Source organism: Ranitomeya imitator, chromosome 6 (genome assembly GCF_032444005.1).
Source record: "Ranitomeya imitator isolate aRanImi1 chromosome 6, aRanImi1.pri, whole genome shotgun sequence".
Classification (NCBI taxonomy): Eukaryota; Metazoa; Chordata; class Amphibia; order Anura; family Dendrobatidae; genus Ranitomeya; species Ranitomeya imitator.
The window spans coordinates 133,175,964-133,195,922 of NC_091287.1; the positions used below are offsets into that span (position 1 = coordinate 133,175,964).

General features: G+C 43.1%; 1 protein-coding gene across 2 annotated transcripts in view; it reads left to right on the top strand.

Moving 5' to 3' along the window:
• MYRIP (myosin VIIA and Rab interacting protein) overlaps window positions 1-19,959 on the top strand; it is an 897,248-nt gene that overhangs the window by 569,227 nt on the left and 308,062 nt on the right. For both annotated transcript variants that reach the window (XM_069730111.1, XM_069730110.1), the window contains exon 4: window positions 17,405-17,541. In XM_069730111.1, the coding sequence (XP_069586212.1) occupies window positions 17,405-17,541 (137 nt within the window). The remainder of the gene's footprint in view (window positions 1-17,404; window positions 17,542-19,959) is intronic.

Here is a 19,959-nt window from a genome sequence, read left to right on the forward strand (position 1 = left end):
CAGGTCAGCCTCGAGGACATTACACTTCAAACAGCTTGATGTATGAAAAATTACCATCTTATGTCCTTTTATATTGGTAATATTGGTTCAATGACAGAGACTGAGAAGCATTTCTACATATCTGAAGCTTTTTTTTCAGCAAAATACTGTACAGACCCTTAAAATTTTGCAACAACAAGCTGCAGCCTGACTCATCCATATCTGTTCATACAATAGTATGCTCTTGCTCTTTCTGTTACTGATAATTTAGATATAGAACAATTAATGGGAACTTGTTAGCTGATTCATGCTGTCCATTCTATGGGCAAAATGAATCGGAGAACAGCTTCATCAGTTCAGGCACGTACTGTGTGCATTATTCTGAAATGCTAAGTTGTTTCAGAGAAAACATACTTTAAAATGCCACCGGGAAACAAGGTGTGACTTGTCCAAGAGGCAGGTCTCCTCAGCATCTTCTCCCTGCTCGCACCTCGAGACTGAGAAGTCTCTTCCTATATGTGTGAATCGGTAAACCTAGGCGAACAGAATGGGGAGCAGTCAGCAGGGGGATAACTCTGTGACTAGTCATGCCAGTCACCTCATCCTCTGGTGGCATTTAACCCCTTAGCGACCGCCGATACGCCTTTTAACGGCGGCCGCTAAGGGTACTTAAACCACAGCGCCGTTAATTAACGGCGCTGTGGAAAAAGTGTATAGCGCCCCCCACAGGCCGATTTTCTCCGGGGTCTCGGCTGCCGAGGGTAGCCGAGACCCCAGAGAACATGATTCGGGGGGTTTTTAACCCTCCCCGCATTTGCGATCGCCGGTAATTAACCGTTTACCGGCGATCGCAAAAAAAAAAAAAAAAAAAAAAAAGCGATCTCTTTTTAATTTCTCTGTCCTCCGATGTGATCGTACATCGGAGGACAGAGAAAAGGGGTCCCAGGTGGCCCCCCAATACTCACCTAGCTCCCCCGATGCTCCTCGTGTCTCCCGGTGGGCGCCGCCATCTTCAAAATGGCGGGCGCATGCGCAGTGCGCCCGCCGGCCGGCACCGGGAGAATCTTTGGGGTCTCGGCTGCCTGGGGTAGCCGAGACCCCAAAGAGCATGATCGGGGGTCGGTTTTAGCGACCCCTGTTTTGCGATCGCCGGTAATTAACTGTTTACCGGCGACCGCAAAAAAAAAAAAAAAAAAAAAAAAAAGTAAAGTGTAATTCTCTGTCCTCTGATGTGATCGCACATCAGAGGACAGAGAAATAGGGGGATTCGGGGACCCTAGCATACTCACCTAGGTCCCTGGATCCTCTTGCTGCTCCTCCTGGCCGCCGGCAGAAGAGAACATGGCGGACGCATGCCCAGTGCGCCCGCCATCTGTCTCCATCTGCCGGCCGGCAGGAGAACAGCGGTTAGGGCTAAAATTAGGGTTAGGGTTAGGGTTAGGGGTAGGGTTAGGGGTAGGGTTAGGGTTAGGGGTAGGGTTAGGGGTAGGGTAGGGGTAGGGTTAGGGGTAGGGTTAGGGGTAGGGTTAGGGGTAGGGTTAGGGGTAGGGTTAGGTTAGGGTTAGGGTTAGGGGTAGGGTTACGGCTAGGGTTAGGTTAGGGGTAGGGTTAGGTTAGGGGTAGGGTTACGGCTAGGGTTAGGTTAGGGGTAGGGTTAGGTTAGGGGTAGGGTTAGGTTAGGGGTAGGGTTGGGGCTAAATTTAGGGTTAGGGTTGGGGCTAAATTTAGGGTTAGGGTTGGGGCTAAATTTAGGGTTAGGCTTCTTTCACACTTACGTCGGTACGGGGCCGTCGCAATGCGTCGGCCCGACATACCGACGCACGTTGTGAAAATTGTGCACAACGTGGGCAGCAGCTGTAGTTTTTCAACGCATCCGCTGCCCAATCTATGTCCTGGGGAGGAGGGGGCGGAGTTACGGCCACGCATGCGCGGTCAGAAATGGCGGATGCGACGTACAAAAAAACGTTTCATTGAACGTTTTTTTGTGCCGACGCTCCGCCAAAACACAACTGATCCAGTGCACGACGGACGCGACGTGTGGCCATCCGTCACGATCCGTCGGCAATACTATGGGCAAAAAACGCATCCTGCGGGCACATTTGCAGGATCCGTTTCTTGTCCAAAACGACGGATTGCGACGGAATGCCAAACAACGCAAGTGTGAAAGTAGCCTTAGGGCTAGGGTTAGGGTTGGGGCTAAAGTTAGGGCTAGGGTTGGGGCTAAAGTTAGGGTTAGAGCTGGGATTAGGTTTAGGGTTTGGATTAGGGTTGGTATTAGGGTTAGGGTTGGCATTAGGGTTACGCTTGGGATTAGGGTTAGGTTTGGGATTAGGGTTAAGGTTAGGGTTGTGATTAGGGGTGTATTGGGATTAGGGTTAGGTTTGAGGTTAGGGTTGAGATTAGGATTAGGGGTGTGTTGGATTTAGGGTTTTGATTAGGGTTATGGTTAGGGTTGACATTAGGGTTGTTTTGGGGTAAGGGTTGTGATTATGGTTAGGGTTAGTGATTAGGATTATGGATCAGGTTGGGATTAGGGTTAGGGGTTGGAGCTAGAATTGGGGGGTTTCCACTGTTTAGGTACATCAGGGGGTCTCCAAACACGACAGCCAATTTTGCGCTCAAAAAGTCAAATGGTGCTCCCTCCCTTCTGAGCTCTGCCGTGCGCCCAAACAGTGGGTTACCCCCACATATGGGGCATCAGCGTACTCGGGATAAATTGGACAACAACTTCTGGGGTCCAATTTCTCTTGTTACCCTTGTGAAAATAAAAACTTGGGGGCTACAAAATCTTTTTTGTGAAAAAAAAAAATATTTTTTATTTTCACGACTCTGCATTCTAAACTTCTGTGAAGCACTTGGGCATTCAAAGTTCTCACCACACATCTAGATAAGTTCCTTGGGGGGTCTAGTTTCCAAAATGGGGTCACTTGTGGGGGGTTACTACAGTTTAGGTATATCAGGGGCTCTGCAATCGCAACATAATGCCCACAGACCATTCTATCAAAGTCTGCATTCCAAAAAGGCGCTCCTTCCCTTCCGAGCTCTGCCGTGCGCCCAAACAGTGGTTTACCCCCACATATGGCACATCAGCGTACTCGGGATAAATTGGACAACAACTATTGCAGTCCAATTTCTCCTGTTACCCTTGTGAAAATAAAAACTTGGGGGCTACAAAATCTTTTTTGTGAAAAAAAAAATATTTTTTATTTTCACGACTCTGCATTCTAAACTTCTGTGAAGCACTTGGGCATTCAAAGTTCTCACCACACATCTAGATAAGTTCCTTGGGGGGTCTAGTTTCCAAAATGGGGTCACTTGTGGAGGGTTTCTACTGGTTAGGTACATCAGGGGCTCTGCAAATGCAACATAATACCCGCAGACCATTCTATCAAAGTCTGCATTCCAAAACGGCGCTCCTTCCTTCCGAGCTCTGCCGTGCGCCCAAACAGTGGTTTACCCCCACATATGGGGTACCAGCATACTCAAGACAAATTGGACAACAACTTTTGGGGTCCAATTTCTCTTGTTACCCTTGTAAAAATAAAAACTTGGGGGCTACAATATCTTTTTTGTGGAAAAAAAAATATTTTTTATTTTCACGGCTCTGCATTATAAACTTCTGTGAAGCACTTGGGCATTCAAGGTTCTCATCACACATCTAGATAAGTTCCATGGGGGGTCTAGTTTCCAAAATGGGGTCACTTGTGGGGGATTTCTACTGTTTAGGCACATCAGGGGCTCTCCAAACGCGACATGGCGTCCGATCTCAATTCCAGCCAATTCTACATTGAAAAAGTAAAACGGCACTCCTTCTCTTCCAAGCTCTGCGGTGCGCCCTAACAGTGGTTTACCCCCACATATTGGGTATCAGCGTACTCAGGAGAAATTGCACAACAACTTTTGTGGTCTAATTTCTCCTGTTACCCTTGTGAAAATAAAAATTTGTGGGCAAAAAGATCATTTTTGTAGAAAAAATGCGATTTTTTTTTTTTCACGGCTCTACGTTATAAACTTCTGTGAAGCACATGGGGGTTCAAAGTGCTCGCCACACATCTAGATAAGTTCCTTAAGGGGTCTAGTTTCCAAAATGGTGTCACTTGTGGGGGGTTTCCACTGTTTAGGCACATCAGGGGCTCTCCAAACGCGACATGGCGTCCAATCTCAATTCCAGCCAATTCTACATTGAAAAAGTAAAACGGCGCTCCTTCACTTCCAAGCTCTGCGGTGCGCCCAAACAGTGGTTTACCCTCACATATGGGGTATCGACGTATTCAGGAGAAATCGCACAACAACTTTTGTGGTCTAATTTCTCCTGTTACCCTTGTGAAAATAAGAATTTGTGGGCAAAAAGATCATTTTTGTGTAAACAAAAGCGATTTTTTTATTTTCACGGCTCTACGTTATAAACTTCTGTGAAGCACTTGGGGGTTCAAAGTGCTCGCCACACATCTAGATAAGTTCCTTAAGGGGTCTAGTTTCCAAAATAATGTCACTTGTGGGGGGTTTCCACTGTTTAGGCACATCAGGGGCTCTCTAAACGTGACATGGCGTCCGATCTCAATTCCAGCCAATTCTGCATTGAAAAAGTCAAACGGCGCTCCTTCACTTCTAAGTTCTGCGGTGCGCCCTAACAGTGGTTTACCCCCACATATGGGGTATTGGCGTATTCAGGAGAAATTGCATAACAAAATTTATGGTTACATTTCTGTTTTTACACTTGTGAAAATAAAAAAAATGGTTCTGAATTAAGATGTTTGCAAAAAAAAGTTAAATGTTCATTTTTTCCTTCCACATTGTTTCAGTTCCTGTGAAGCACGTAAAGGGTTAATAAACTTCTTGAATGTGGTTTTGAGAACCTTGAGGGGTGTAGTTTTTAGAATGGTGTCACACTTCATTATTTTCTATCATATAGACCCCTCAAAATGACTTCAAATGTGATGTGGTCCCTAAAAAAAAATGGTGTTGTAAAAATGAGAAATTGCTGGTCAACTTTTAACCCTTATAACTCCCTAACAAAAAAAAATTTTGTTTCCAAAATTGTGCTGATGTAAAGTAGACATGTGGGAAATGTTATTTATTAACTATTTTTCGTGACATATCTCTCTGATTTAAGGGCATAAAAATACAAAGTTTGAAAATTGCAAAATTTTAAAAATTTTCGCCATATTTCCGTTTTTTTCATAAATAATCGCAAGTAATATCGAAGAAATGTTACCACTAACATGAAGTACAATATGTCACGAAAAAACAATCTCAGAATCAGCGGGATCCGTTGAAGAGTTCCAGAGTTATAACCTCATAAAGTGACAGTGGTCAGAATTGCAAAAATTGGCTCGGTCATTAAGTACCAAATTGGCTCTGTCACTAAGGGGTTAAACATGTATCTTCCGTGAAGTATCAAAGCGTTCCAGATCAAACTTGAAGTACATGTCTCGATGATGGAGCCTGTCTCTGAATCAGCTTACAGGTTCTCTTTATCTACCTTCCTAGACTTATAGGCTTGGAATATCTCACAAAGCAAGGTACCATATTTCTGCATAATATGCAAAGTCATGGATATATCTCAAGGACAAGCTCCATGAGAGTTATTAAAGTCCAGTATTTAATGGAGATAACAATACAGTCGTCATGTGCATTAAACACTATAGCTACAAATTCTTTTCTAGAGTTTTTTAACCTACCGGATCCTGGATACTCACAAGTAGAGAAGCTTCTTCAGGTTTTTTGGGTCCATGTATAGCTGAACATATTCATGTATTGTTATTGCTCTCACAAAAATACTATGAAAAATAGGTGGTTATATATCTTTTTGTGGGACCCTCAGTAATCACTACATTCAATTAAAGAGTCTAAAAACATCAATTATCAACCCAATAAATGTTTTTACAAAAAGCTGCCAATGGTCCAACATAAAATAGGAGTAAGGCCTTACCGGTCAAGTTTACAAATCTCTTTTTTTATCACCATATATGAAAATTCACCCTGACCCCATACATTATTGTGCAGTGATGTATTTTGGTAATATTTGGGCATTACATGTAGAAAGGTATATTGGTATCTGTCATGATTTTTATGTGAGCATTCACTGAAGCGTTATGCAGAATCACTTTGCTGCTTTTACATTATTTGGGCAATATATAGTTGTATTATCCAGGTACTACATGATTGTGGGTCTAAACTAGAAAGCCATGCCAGCACATTTAATAATTTTATGTATATTCTGATTCTATATTATATCCATCCATCCTAACATTGAACACTTTGGTGGAGCCAAACAGACCTCAAGCCAGAATGGTCTATTAGGGGCCATTCATATACGGTACATATTTGGCAGTGCTGTGGCTTCCATTATATAGAAAAGCCAGGAGAGAATAGAGATTGTCATAAAATACGTAATATATATACAGTATATATATATATATATAGATATATAGATATATATATATCTATATATCTATATATATATAGATATATAGATATATATATATATCTATATATCTATATATATATCTATATAGATATATATCTATATATATAATTGTCTAAGGGTTTTTCCGTCTGTCTGTCTGTCTGTCTGTCTGTCTGTCCTGGAAATCCCGGCTCTCTGATTGGTCGAGGCCGCCAGGCCTCGACCAATCAGAGACCGGCACAGCATCGACGATGATGTCATAAAGGACGTAGAAATCCCGCGTCTGATTGGTCGAGGCCGCCAGGCCTCGACCAATCAGCAACGGGCACAGCGACGATGATGTCATAATGGACGTAGACATCCTGCGTCTGATTGGTCGAGGCCGCAAGGCCTCGACCAATCAGAGACCGGCACAGCATCGACGTAGAAATCCCGCGTCTCTGATTGGTCGAGGCCGCCAGGCCTCGACCAATCAGCAACGGGCACAGCGACGATGTCATAATGGTTGCCATGGCGACGATGATGTCATAAAGGTTGCCTCGACCAATCAGCGACGGGCACAGTCTGCCGCGAATTATGGAATCATCATTGTCCATATATTACAGGGACATGCATATTCTAGAATACCCGATGCGTTAGAATCGGGCCACAATCTAGTATATATATAGATATATAGATAGATATCTATCTATATATATATTTGTCTAAGGGTTTTTTCGTCTGTCTGTCTGTCTGTCTGTCTGTCCTGGAAATCCCTGCTCTCTGATTGGTCGAGGCCGCCAGGCCTCGACCAATCAGAGACCGGCACAGCATCGACGTAGAAATCCCGCGTCTCTGATTGGTCGAGGCCGCCAGGCCTCGACCAATCAGCAACGGGCACAGCGACAATGATGTCATAAAGGACGTAGAAATCCCGCGTCTGATTGGTCGAGGCCAGGATTGGCCTTGACCAATCAGCAACGGGCACAGCGACGATGATGTCATAATGGTTGCCATAGCGACAATGTCATAAAGGTTGCCTCAACCAATCAGCGACGGGCACAGTCTGCCGAGAATTCTGGAATCATCATTGTCCATATACTACAGGGACATGCATATTCTAGAATACCCGATGCGTTGGAATCGGGCCACAATCTAGTATATATATATACTATAGATATATATATACTAGATATAGATATATCTATAGATAGATATAGATATACTAGATTGTGGCCCGATTCGAACGCATCGGGTATTCTAGAATATGCATGTCCCTGTAGTATATGGACAATGATGATTCCAGAATTCTCGGCAGACTGTGCCCGTCGCTGATTGGTTGAGGCAACCTTTATGACATTGTCGCTATGGCAACCATTATGACATCATCGTCGCTGTGCCCGTTGCTGATTGGTCGAGGCCAATCCTGGCCTCGACCAATCAGACGCGGGATTTCTACGTCCTTTATGACATCATCGTCGCTGTGCCCGTTGCTGATTGGTCGAGGCCTGGCGGCCTCGACCAATCAGAGACGCGGGATTTCTACGTCGATGCTGTGCCGGTCTCTGATTGGTCGAGGCCTAGCGGCCTCGACCAATCAGAGAGCAGGGATTTCCAGGACAGACAGACAGACAGACAGACAGACAGACGGAAAAACCCTTAGACAATTATATATATAGATATACCCAAAACAAATATGTTGGGATCCTAGACTCAATCAGAAAACCGGAAAAACAAGGATCCCTAAAATATAACTTTTAATCAGTAAAGTTAAAAACAGTTATTCCAAATTTGAAAAACACTACAACACATGGCTTACCATAAGGAGGAAGAAAGAAATTCAGTGTGCCCTAATGACCCCTGTGGGTCCACTATACTGGTCCCTACCTGACGGTGGAGGTTGGCACTCTAAGTTTCTGCGGTAGGCTCCCCCACTCAACAGAGACTTGCCCTAGTAACCCTACAAATCCCTATGGCAATAAAGAACTGTATCCCAATGTACCTATAGCCCAGAAGAAACACAAGAAAAAAACAAGCAAAATTGCAAAAAAATATATATAAAATACGGAATATAATCTTAACAGGATATATGTTTAATTTTCATTATGCTGTAACCCTTAAAGGGAAATCAATGACGGCAGCATTTTCTCAATTGATTTCCACCTTCTGCAGTTTGTGAAAATTCAGTACATACAGAATTGGTAATTGGAAATTCTATCTGCTGTGAAAATGCATTGCCGCTTTCTGACACACAAACTGATACCGGATTCCTCCCACACAAGATGTAGGAAGCATAGACTTTGCAAAATAAAGATGTTTATTAGCATACTTCCAGAAACTTGTTATTAGCTATACTACCCAGAAGAAGAGAGATTAATTTTACTTAATGCACAAAGTCCAACTCAAAAACGTGAATGAAGTTACTTCAAGCAATCTTCATATTGAATGTTAACTAACTCCTATCAAGTTGTGTTGTGTAATCGATTCTTTTAGTAAAGCAATTAACATTCACGGCCTATTTTTTATATTCATGATTAGCCATGATTAGTGTGTCTTACAATCAAAAGCGAATTTTCTGCCAGTGGAGAATGAAGCTGATCATGCCTGTTGTGCTACTCAAGAAATAAGAAAAAGATATTAAGATATAACACTAAGAAAGATATAAAGAGGTATACAAAAATATAATAATAAAAAAAGAGAAATGAGGAAAAACATAAGAGGAAAGGGTAAAAATTTAAATTATACTCCTTTTTTTCCCAATAATTACATGAAAAAATCTAAACAGCAAAAAATGAACATCTAATAAAAAATAGCTCTTGGTAGCTAAAAGGTTAAAATAAAACTGTCTGCAATGACATAGGGTCCATTTGAAGGACCAGAGTTAATGGCTTTGGTATGTTTGTTTCAGTGTCTTATGAACATTTACCCTGATGGTCACAAATGAAACACACAAATATTGTGTGATTGATAAGCGGTAGTTTGTAGACAATCAGTCTACTTGGCCTTTTGGGTCAAAACTGTTATTATTGCATGTAAACTGTGCTGACAAATTCTAAAGCAGAGATTTAATTGCAATTTCATTCCAGCCCATATGTTCTGCCTAATTGGATGAGTTAAATTTGAGACAAAACATGACAATTTTCACTGTGACCGATGGCCCGAATGGCCTTTAACTTCCTGCATCTATTATACGCTTGAATTCAATAATGATTCTCACTATGCATTGCCTGATTGTGGAAAAATAACAATGTTCTTCAGTGAGAGAGAATTCATCAGTACGGCACATTGATAACATGACCAAATGGAGCAATTATGTGAAGTAAATGGCCCAAGCCTTCCGGAGCCAGATCACTACTTTCCTGATACATCTGCAAAGGGTTTTGCTTTAGCATTAATCAGCATATTTACATCAATAAATGAGATTTTAGCCTGATGCTTTCATGCACTTACATCAACAAACTTTTTCTAAAACATAATGTCAAGGGTTATTTGAATTTTAAAAAAATCAAAATGTAACTTACTGCAAGTAATGACATTACCTAATATACGTTATAGTTTTGACTTTCTCTTTTATTGATCTCCTAAGGGCAGCAGAAATGTAAATGTGGTCTGCAGTACTGCTTGCTCTGGGATTGCCACAGTAGGATTCAGCAAGCAGTAGCATACACAATCCTTCTATATTATTTCAAAACACACTTTCTCGGTGATTCCTCCATATCTCCGTTCATACTGCGCCCACACACACAAATCATACACCTTTTGAAAGGTAAACTTGCCCCCTTCAGCAAGAAAATAGCCAAACAAACCACACATCCATTATGTTGTCACAAAATACATTTTAAACATTAATTTTCATAAAACTGCAGTAAGGAAATATGACCTGCAGGTGGCACAACACTACCCCAAAGCATGCTAATACAAAGCTGAAACAAATCCTAACATTTGCCTTGGGGGCTTTCCATCTTGCCAAACTCCTTGCCCAGCCAATTTCAGGCAGGTACATATAAAATATTTGCTACATATGTGGAAGTAGAATAAAAGTACTAAAAGTAAAACTTTACCTGTTTAAGACTTCACCTTTAAAACTGAAGATATAAATTAATGCAGCCTAAAAGGGACCGGACAGGTTTTGAACCATCAGATTTTCAGTATTATTGGACAGTGATTGAAAAATCTATCTTCCTTCTGAGGTTGCAGCAGCGCCGGCATCAGCACCCGGCGCACCCGGGCAAGTGCCAGGGCCCTGGCGAGACGGGGGGGGGGGGGGGGCCCATTTATGGTAGTACACTACATCCCTGCTGTGTGTGACTACAGTGACTCAGTCATTCAAGTCCCTCATCCCTGGCGCCTGGCAGCGCCTCGGCAGCAGGCGGCACAGAGCTCTGAGGGTTTCGCTGGCGCCTGGTGCTGCACAGCTGCAATACTCACCTCCGCCGGCCCGTCACCATGGATACAATACAATGAGAGTCACTTCCGGGCGACACTGGGTCATCTGTCCTGTCACTTCCGGTCGGCTCATCATCCTAAGAGCTGGCAAGAAGAGCTCAGAGAAGATCATCTGTTCGTTCGTTGTTCCATTCCACGCCCACCATCAAGAACAGGTCCAGTAGCGGCAGTGCCAAGCAGGAGAAGACGAGCAGCAGCTGCAGTCAGGTGCATGGTCAGTGCACCCTCTCCCTGTGTCCACAACGAGGGTGACGGCACCGAGTGAAGCAGTGAGTGAGTGACTCGTCTTCGGTGATGGTCCCAACGCTGCGCATTGCGGGGGTGGTGGGGAATGGGATGCAGCCTGCTGAGCCTGGGCCTGCTGCGTGCATCCTGTAATACCAAGCTGTATTGCTTCATTCAGAGTTTGTGAACCAGGTCTTTCCTGGTTTCTGATCCTGGAGTCCGAGTCAGCTCTCAATGGGAAGATCATGTTTAGGTCATCATGTAGACTGAGGCTATTTCCCCTCCCTATTTTATCCCCCCCATAGATAGTCAGAAGAGAACACTGACCTTTTTACTTTCCAAATCTCAAATGTTGCATAATACAGACTAAAGGCATAGACTACTGACTGTATATTCTAAATGGCTGGCTGTGTTATATACTACGTGGGCGGTGTGTGTTATATACTACGTCATGGGGCTGTGCTATTACTACGTGCGCTGTGCTGTATACTACGTGAGCTGTGTTATATACTGCATGGCTGCTATATACTGCGTGGCTGTGTTATATACTGCGTGGCTGTGCTATATACTGCGTGGGCTGTGTTATATTCTGCGTGGGCTGTGTTATATAATATGTGGCCGTGTTATATACTATATGGGCTGTTACATGCTACGTGGCTGTGTTATATGCTACGTGGCTGTGCTATATACTATGTGGGCCGTGTTATATACTATATGGGCTGTTATATGCTATGTGGGCTGTGCTATATACTACGTGGGCCGTGTTATATACTATGTGGGCTGTTATATGCTACGTGGGCTGTGCTATATACTACGTGGGCTGTGTTATATACTACATGGCTGTGTTTTATGCGATCATGAATCGTGGTATGTGTTAATGGGGGGCCCACTGAGACTCTTTCGCCCGGGGCCCTCAAAAACCTGGAGCCGGCCCTGGGTTGCAGCTTATTGGTGACCTGGAGTAATCTATGGTTCCAAGTAAAAAATTGCAGCTTTGACATAACTCAGACTGTATATTGTTTCCCGATGGGTGAGATTGGTGGAGCAACATTGCAAAATTGAAAAAAAAATCCAACCGTAGGGAAAAAAAGGGTAAATTAATCTGAAGATATTACTCTTTTTTAAAGGGATATTTCCAATTATTATACAATGGTGTAAATACGCTCAGTTTGGGGTCAATTCTCCTTCATTGTTTTTACTGTCAAAGTGGCACTGCTGTACAGGGAGCTGCTCCGTTCACATACATAAGGTTGTGTTGCACTTCCCTACACTGCAGATAGATGGCAGTGCTGCTGTGGAGGGGAAAAATGCTGCTCCCCCTGTTCCTTTGCAAGGTCCTGACAATAAGACCCCTTCTCATCAGTAAGTAAAATCGCATTATGTTTAATGTTGGAGGATCTCGTACGTATGAAAAAATTGGTCCGTTATACACGGACGACATTCGCAGAAATATTCCCTGAACAGTGATCCATATGTCATCCGTATGCAGTGCGAGGATGCGATTTTCTCGCATGTAAGCATCCATGTGACATCCATATGATATCCATATAGCGAGATTTTCTTGCCGGCTTGCAAAATGGACATATAATGGATCCATGGGGTTCAATATTCATGAAAACATATATACAGTATATATATATATATATATATATATATATATACAGTGCCTTGGGAAAGTATTTGGCTCCCTGGAACTTTTCAACCTTTTCCCACATATCATTCTTCAAACATAAAGATACCATATGTAAATTTTTGGTGAAGAATCAACAATAAGTAGAACACAACTGTGAAGTTGAAAGAAATGTATTGGTTATTTAAAATTTTTGTGGAAAATAAAAAACTGAAAAGTGGGGCGTGCAATATTATTTGGCCCCTTTAACTTAATACTTTGTTGCACCACTTTTTGCTGCGATTACAGCTGCAAGTTGCTTGGGGTATGTCTCTATCAGTTTTGTACATCGAGAGACTGAAATTCTTGCCCATTCTTCCTTGGCAAACAGCTCGAGCTCAGTGGTTTGATGGAGATCGTTTGTGAACAGCAGTTTTCAGCTCTTTCCACAGATTCTCGATTGGATTGAGGTCTGGACTTTGACTTGGCCATTCTAACACTTGGATACGTTTATTTGTGAATCATTCCATTGTAGATTTTGCTTTATGTTTGGGATCATTGTCTTGTTGGAAGACAAATCTCCATCCCAGTCTCAGGTCTTTTGCAGACTCCAACAGGTTTTCTTCAAGAATGGTCCTGTATTTGGCTCCATCCATCTTCCCATCAATTTTAACCATCTTCCCTGTCCCTGCTGAAGAAAAGCAGGCCCAAACCATGATGCTAACACCACCATGTTTGACAGTGTGGATGGTGTGATCAGGGTGATGAGCCGTTTTGCCTTTACGCCAAACATATCGTTTGACATTGTTGCCAAAAAGTTCGATTTTGGTTTCATCTGACCAGAGCAGTTTCTTCCACATGTTTGATGTGTCTCCCAGGTGGCTTGTTGCAAACTTTAAATGACATTTTTTATGGATATCTTTGAGAAATGGATTTCTTCTTGCCACTCTTCCATAAAGGCCAGATTTGTGCAGTGTAAGACTGATTGTTGTCCCACAGACAGACTGTCCCGCATCAGCTGTAGATCTCTGCAGTTCATCCGGAGTGATCATGGGCATCTTGGCTGCATCTCTGATCAGTCTTCTCCTTGTTTGTGATGAAAGTTTAGAGGGACGGCCGGGTCTTGGTGGATTTGCAGTGGTATTGATACTCCTTCCATTTCAATATGATCGCTTGCACAGTGCTCCTTGGGATGTTTTAAGTTTTGGAAATCATTTTGTATCCAAATCCGGCTTTAAACTTCTCCACAACAGTATCACGGACCTGCCTGTTGTGTTCCTTGGTCTTCATGATCTCTCTGTGCTTCAAACAGAACCCTGAGACTATCACAGAGCAGGTGCATTTACATGAAGACTTGATTACACACAGGTGGATTATATTTATCATCATTAGGCATTTACAACAACATTGGATCATTCAGAAATCCACAATGAACTTCTGGAGTGAGGTTGCTGCACTGAAAGTAAAGGGGCCGAACAATATTGCACACCCCACGTTTCTGTTTTTGATTTTCCACAAAAATTTTAAATAACCAATAAATTTCATTCAACTTCACAATTGTGTTCCACTTGTTGTTGACTCTTCACCAAAAATTTACATTTGGTATCTTTATGTTTGGAGCATAATATGTGGGAAAAGGTTGAAAAGTTCCAGGGAGCCGAATACTTTTGCAAGGCACTGTGTGTATATATATATATATATATATATATATATACTAGATGACTTTACACGTGCTGCGCCGATTCTTTGGAATGCACTACCTAGGTTAATACGATTAATCCCCAATCCCCACAGTTTTAAGCGTACCCTAAAAACTCATTTGTTCAGACTGGCCTACCGCCTTAATGCATTAACCTAACGATCCGTGTGTGGCCTATTTATAATAAATAAAAAAAAAAAAAAAAAGTTTCTCGCATCATGTTCTCATACACTTTATGCAGTATTAGCCCTCTGTGTCTGTACTGCTACATACTGGTTCATGCAGCCTTACACTATAGTTGGTCCGAATAACTAAAGCAATTGTTACCATCCACCTCTCGTGTCTCCCCTTTTCCCCATAGTTTGTAAGCCTGCGAGCAGGGCCCTCACTCCTCCTGGTATCTGTTTTGAACTGTATTTCTGTTATGCTGTAATGTCTATTGTCTGTACAAGTCCCCTCTATAATTTGTAAAGCGCTGCGGAATATGTTGGCGCTATATAAATAAAAATTATTATTATTATAGATGGTGGCCCGATTCTAACGCATCGGGTATTCTAGAATATGCATGTCCACGTAATATATTGCCCAGTGACGTAGTATATTGCCCAGCGACATAGTGTATTGCCCAGCGACGTAGTATATTGCCCAGCCCACGTAATATATTGCCCAGCCTCGTAGTTTATTGCCCAGCGACGTAGTATACAGCACAGAGCCACATAGTATATTGCCCAGCCAAGTAGTATATTGCCCAGTGACGTAGTATATTGCCCAGTGACGTAGTATATTGCCGAGCCACGTAGTATATTGCCCAGCCACTTAGTATATTGTCCAGCCACGTAGTATATTGCCCAGTGACGTAGTATATTGCACAGCCCACGTAGTATACAGCACAGAGCCACGTAGTATATTGCACAGTGACGTAGTATACAGCACAGAGCCACATAGTATATTGCACAGCGACGTAGTATATTGCCCAGTCACGTAGTATATTGCCCAGCGACGTAGCATATTGCCCAGTGATGTAGTATATTGCCCAGCCACGTAGTATATTGCCCGGTCACGTAGTATACAGCACAGATCCACGTAGTATATTGCCCAGCCACGTAGTATATTGCCCAGCCACGTAGTATATTGCCCAGTTACGTAGTATACAGCACAGAGCCACATGGTATATTGCCCAGTGACGTAGTATATTGCCCAGTTACGTAGTATACAGCACAGAGCCATGTAGTATACAGCACAGAGCCACGTAGTATACAGCACAGAGCCACGTAGTATATTGCCCAGTGACGTAGTATATTGCCCAGTCGCGTACTATATTGCCCAGCCACGTAGTATATTGCCCAGTCACGTAGTATACAGCACAGAGCCACGTAGTATATTGCCCAGCCACATAGCATATTGCCCAGCCACATAGTATATTGTCCAGCCACGTAGTATATTGCCCAGCCACGTAGTATATTGCCCAGTTACGTAGTATACAGCACAGAGCCACGTAGTATATTGCCCAGTGATGTAGTATATTGCCCAGTTACGTAGTATATTGCACAGCGACGTAGTATACAGCACAGAGCCACGTAGTATACAACACAGATCCACGTAGTATATTGCCCAGCCACGTAGTATATTGCCCAGTGACGTAGTATACAGCCCAAAGCCACGTAGTATATTACCCAGCCACGTATGTCACAGGTTAAAAAAGAAAAAATAAACATACTCACCTAACGTTCCGAGGGCCCCTTGTAGTTTAACATACTCACCATTCTTGTCGCTGCTCCTCAGCGTTCCGTCTCGCGAGACCGCTAGGTTTTCTGGGTAATTTTGCAATGCATTGCTGGGAAAGAAAGATGGCGGCAGGCGCGAGTGGACAACGGAGGGTGAGTATAGCAGGTTTTTTGTTTTTTTACTATTTTTAACATTACTTTTTTTACTATTGATGCCGCATAGGCAGCATCAATAATAAAAAGGTTGGGGACACACATGGTTAATAGTGGCGGTAACGGAGTGTGTTACCCGCGGCATAACGCGGTCCATTACCGCCGGCATTAACCCTGTGTTAGCGGCGACCGGAGGGGAGTATGGAGCGGGCGCCGGGGACAGTGACTGTGGGAAGCATGAAGCGGAGCGCCGGGGACACTGCGGGGAGTATGGACCGGAGCACCGGGGACACTGAGTGCGGGGAGTATGGAGTGGAGCGCCGGGGACAGTGACTGTGGGAAGCATGGAGCGGAGCGCCGGGGACACTGCGGGGAGTATGGACCAGAGTGCCGGGGACACTGACTGCGGGGAGCATGAAGCGGAGCGCCGGGGACACTGCGGGGAGTATGGACCGGAGCACCGGGGACACTGAGTGCGGGGAGTATGGAGTGGAGCGCCGGGGAAAGTGACTGCGGGAAGCACGGAGCGGAGCACCGGGGACAATGCGGTGATTATGGACCGGTGCACCGGGGACACTGACTGCGGGGAGCGGGGCGTATGAAGCGGATCGCCGGGGACCCTGACTGCGGGGAGTATGGACCGGAGCATCGGGGACACTGACTGCGGGGAGCGGGGCGTATGGAGCGGATCGCCGGGGACCCTGACTGCGGGGAGTAAGGAGCAGCCATTTTCTTCCGGATTGTGCCCGTCGCTGATTGGTCGTGGCAGCCATGACAGGCAGCTGGCGAGACCAATCAGCGAACGAATAACCGTGACAGAAGGACAGACACACGGAAGTGACCCTTAGACAATTATATAGTATATATACATACATATATATATATATATATATATATGTGTGTCAGTGAGACACATACCTCTCTGTGTTCATCATCTCATTAAATACTGTACATTTACATTTGACCAGCTTGATTTTCCTGAAATTGCCTGCGCCCCGACAACCAATGTTAAAGCAGCAATAAAGTTTCTATGTGCAGCTACTTTGCAAAGTAAATATTTAACTCATCAGGGTGATAACAAAAATTATGGTAATTATGATTTGTGATAATGTATAATGCTTAATATTTTAAGGTTATGATGTAAATACATCTGAAATATCCTCATGATCATGTTGTTACAGGCTTTTGAGGACCCAATCATTGGAGTGGTACTACAACAATGTGAAAAGCCGCTTTAAACGTTTCGGCAGTGCCAAAGTGTTGAAGAATCTATACAGAAAGCACAGGTTGGAGACAGGAGCCTGCGCAGATATTACAGGTAAATCTTTTTTATTATTTGCAGAGTGTTAAAGGGGTTGTCCACTACTCGGACAACCCTGTCTCGGACAACTAATTGTTTGGCCCAGATAAAAAAAAAAATCTATACTCACTTCCCATGCTGGTGCCGTTGCTGGGGCCCAAGATTTGTGTGGGGCACAGAATAGGAGGCCTATATACCAGGATGGGGGATATACTGTACATACCAGGATGGGGCCCAGGACAAGAGGACAAGAGACATATATACCAGGATGTGTGATTTGGTATATATATATATATATATACCAAAATGGAGGATATATAGCAGGATGGGGCCAGGATGAGGGATATATACCAGTGTGGAGGACATACAGTGGGGCAAAAAAGTATTTAGTCAGTCAGCAATAGTGCAAGTTCCAACACTTAAAAAGATGAGAGGCGTCTGTAATTTACATCATAGGTAGACCTCAACTATGGGAGACAAACTGAGAAAAAAAAATCCAGAAAATCACATTGTCTGTTTTTTTAACATTTTATTTGCATAATATGGTGGAAAATAAGTATTTGGTCAGAAACAAAATTTAATCTCAATACTTTGTAATATATCCTTTGTTGGCAATGACAGAGGTCAAACGTTTTCTGTAAGTCTTCACAAGGTTGCCACACACTGTTGTTGGTATGTTGGCCCATTCCTCCATGCAGATCTCCTCTAGAGCAGTGATGTTTTTGGCTTTTCGCTTGGCAACACGGACTTTCAACTCCCTCCAAAGGTTTTCTATAGGGTTGAGATCTGGAGACTGGCTAGGCCACTCCAGGACCTTGAAATGCTTCTTACGAAGCCACTCCTTCTTTGCCTTGGCGGTGTGCTTTGGATCATTGTCATGTTGAAAGACCCAGCCACGTTTCATCTTCAATGCCCTTGCTGATGGAAGGAGGTTTGCACTCAAAATCTCACGATACATGGCCCCATTCATTCTTTCATGTACCCGGATCAGTCGTCCTGGCCCCTTTGCAGAGAAACAGCCCCAAAGCATGATGTTTCCACCACCATGCTTTACAGTAGGTATGGTGTTTGATGGATGCAACTCAGTATTCTTTTTCCTCCAAACACGACAAGTTGTGTTTCTACCAAACTGTTCCAGTTTGGTTTTATCAGACCATAGGACATTCTCCCAAAACTCCTCTGGATCATCCAAATGCTCTCTAGCAAACTTCAGACGGGCCCGGACATGTACTGGCTTAAGCAGTGGGACACGTCTGGCACTGCAGGATCTGAGTCTATGGTGGCGTAGTGTGTTACTTATGGTAGGCCTTGTTACATTGGTCCCAGCTCTCTGCAGTTCATTCGCTAGGTCCCCCCGCGTGGTTCTGGGATTTTTGCTCACCGTTCTTGTGATCATTCTGACCCCACGGGGTGGGATTTTGCGTGGAGCCCCAGATCGAGGGAGATTATCAGTGGTCTTGTATGTCTTCCATTTTCTAATTATTGCTCCCACTGTTGATTTCTTCACTCCAAGCTGGTTGGCTATTGCAGATTCAGTCTTCCCAGCCTGGTGCAGGGCTACAATTTTGTTTCTGGTGTCCTTTGACAGCTCTTTGGTCTTCACCATAGTGGAGTTTGGAGTCAGACTGTTTGAGGGTGTGCACAGGTGTCTTTTTATACTGATAACAAGTTTAAACAGGTGCCATTACTACAGGTAATGAGTGGAGGAAAGAGGAGACTCTTAAAGAAGAAGTTACAGGTCTGTGAGAGCCAGAGATCTTGATTGTTTGTTTCTGACCAAATACTTATTTTCCACCATAATATGCAAATAAAATGTTAAAAAAACAGACAATGTGATTTTCTGGATTTTTTTTTCTCAGTTTGGCTCCCATAGTTGAGGTCTACCTATGATGTAAATTACAGACGCCTCTCATCTTTTTAAGTGGTGGAACTTGCACTATTACTGACTGACTAAATACTTTTTTGCCCCACTGTATATAGACACCTGCTGGACAAAGGAAAGGTGGTTGTATAATCCCTGTTCAAGTTGGATACACATGATTGGCATGAAATTATGTCTCCAATATTCTTCACATTATCCATACGGGAGGCATTTTGAATCTGTCATTACCAATAAAGGCTTTTTTATGACTAATTTTCTAAGTATATATATATACATATATATATATATATGTATATATATATATATACTTAGAAAATTAGTGATGAGTTTAATACTTATTTCACCTACTGTGTCTAGAATATTATTTTCACACATAAACTGTCTTAATGTGCCTAGATAATGCTACTATAAATTGCTCAATTATTATGTCAGAGTGATTTTCTTACACTATCCTAATGATAGATTACCACTATTACTGTAATAATGCATATTAAATAGTTAATGCCCATACAATAGTTCATAGTGATATAGTGTAGCAGATGGATTTATTAATA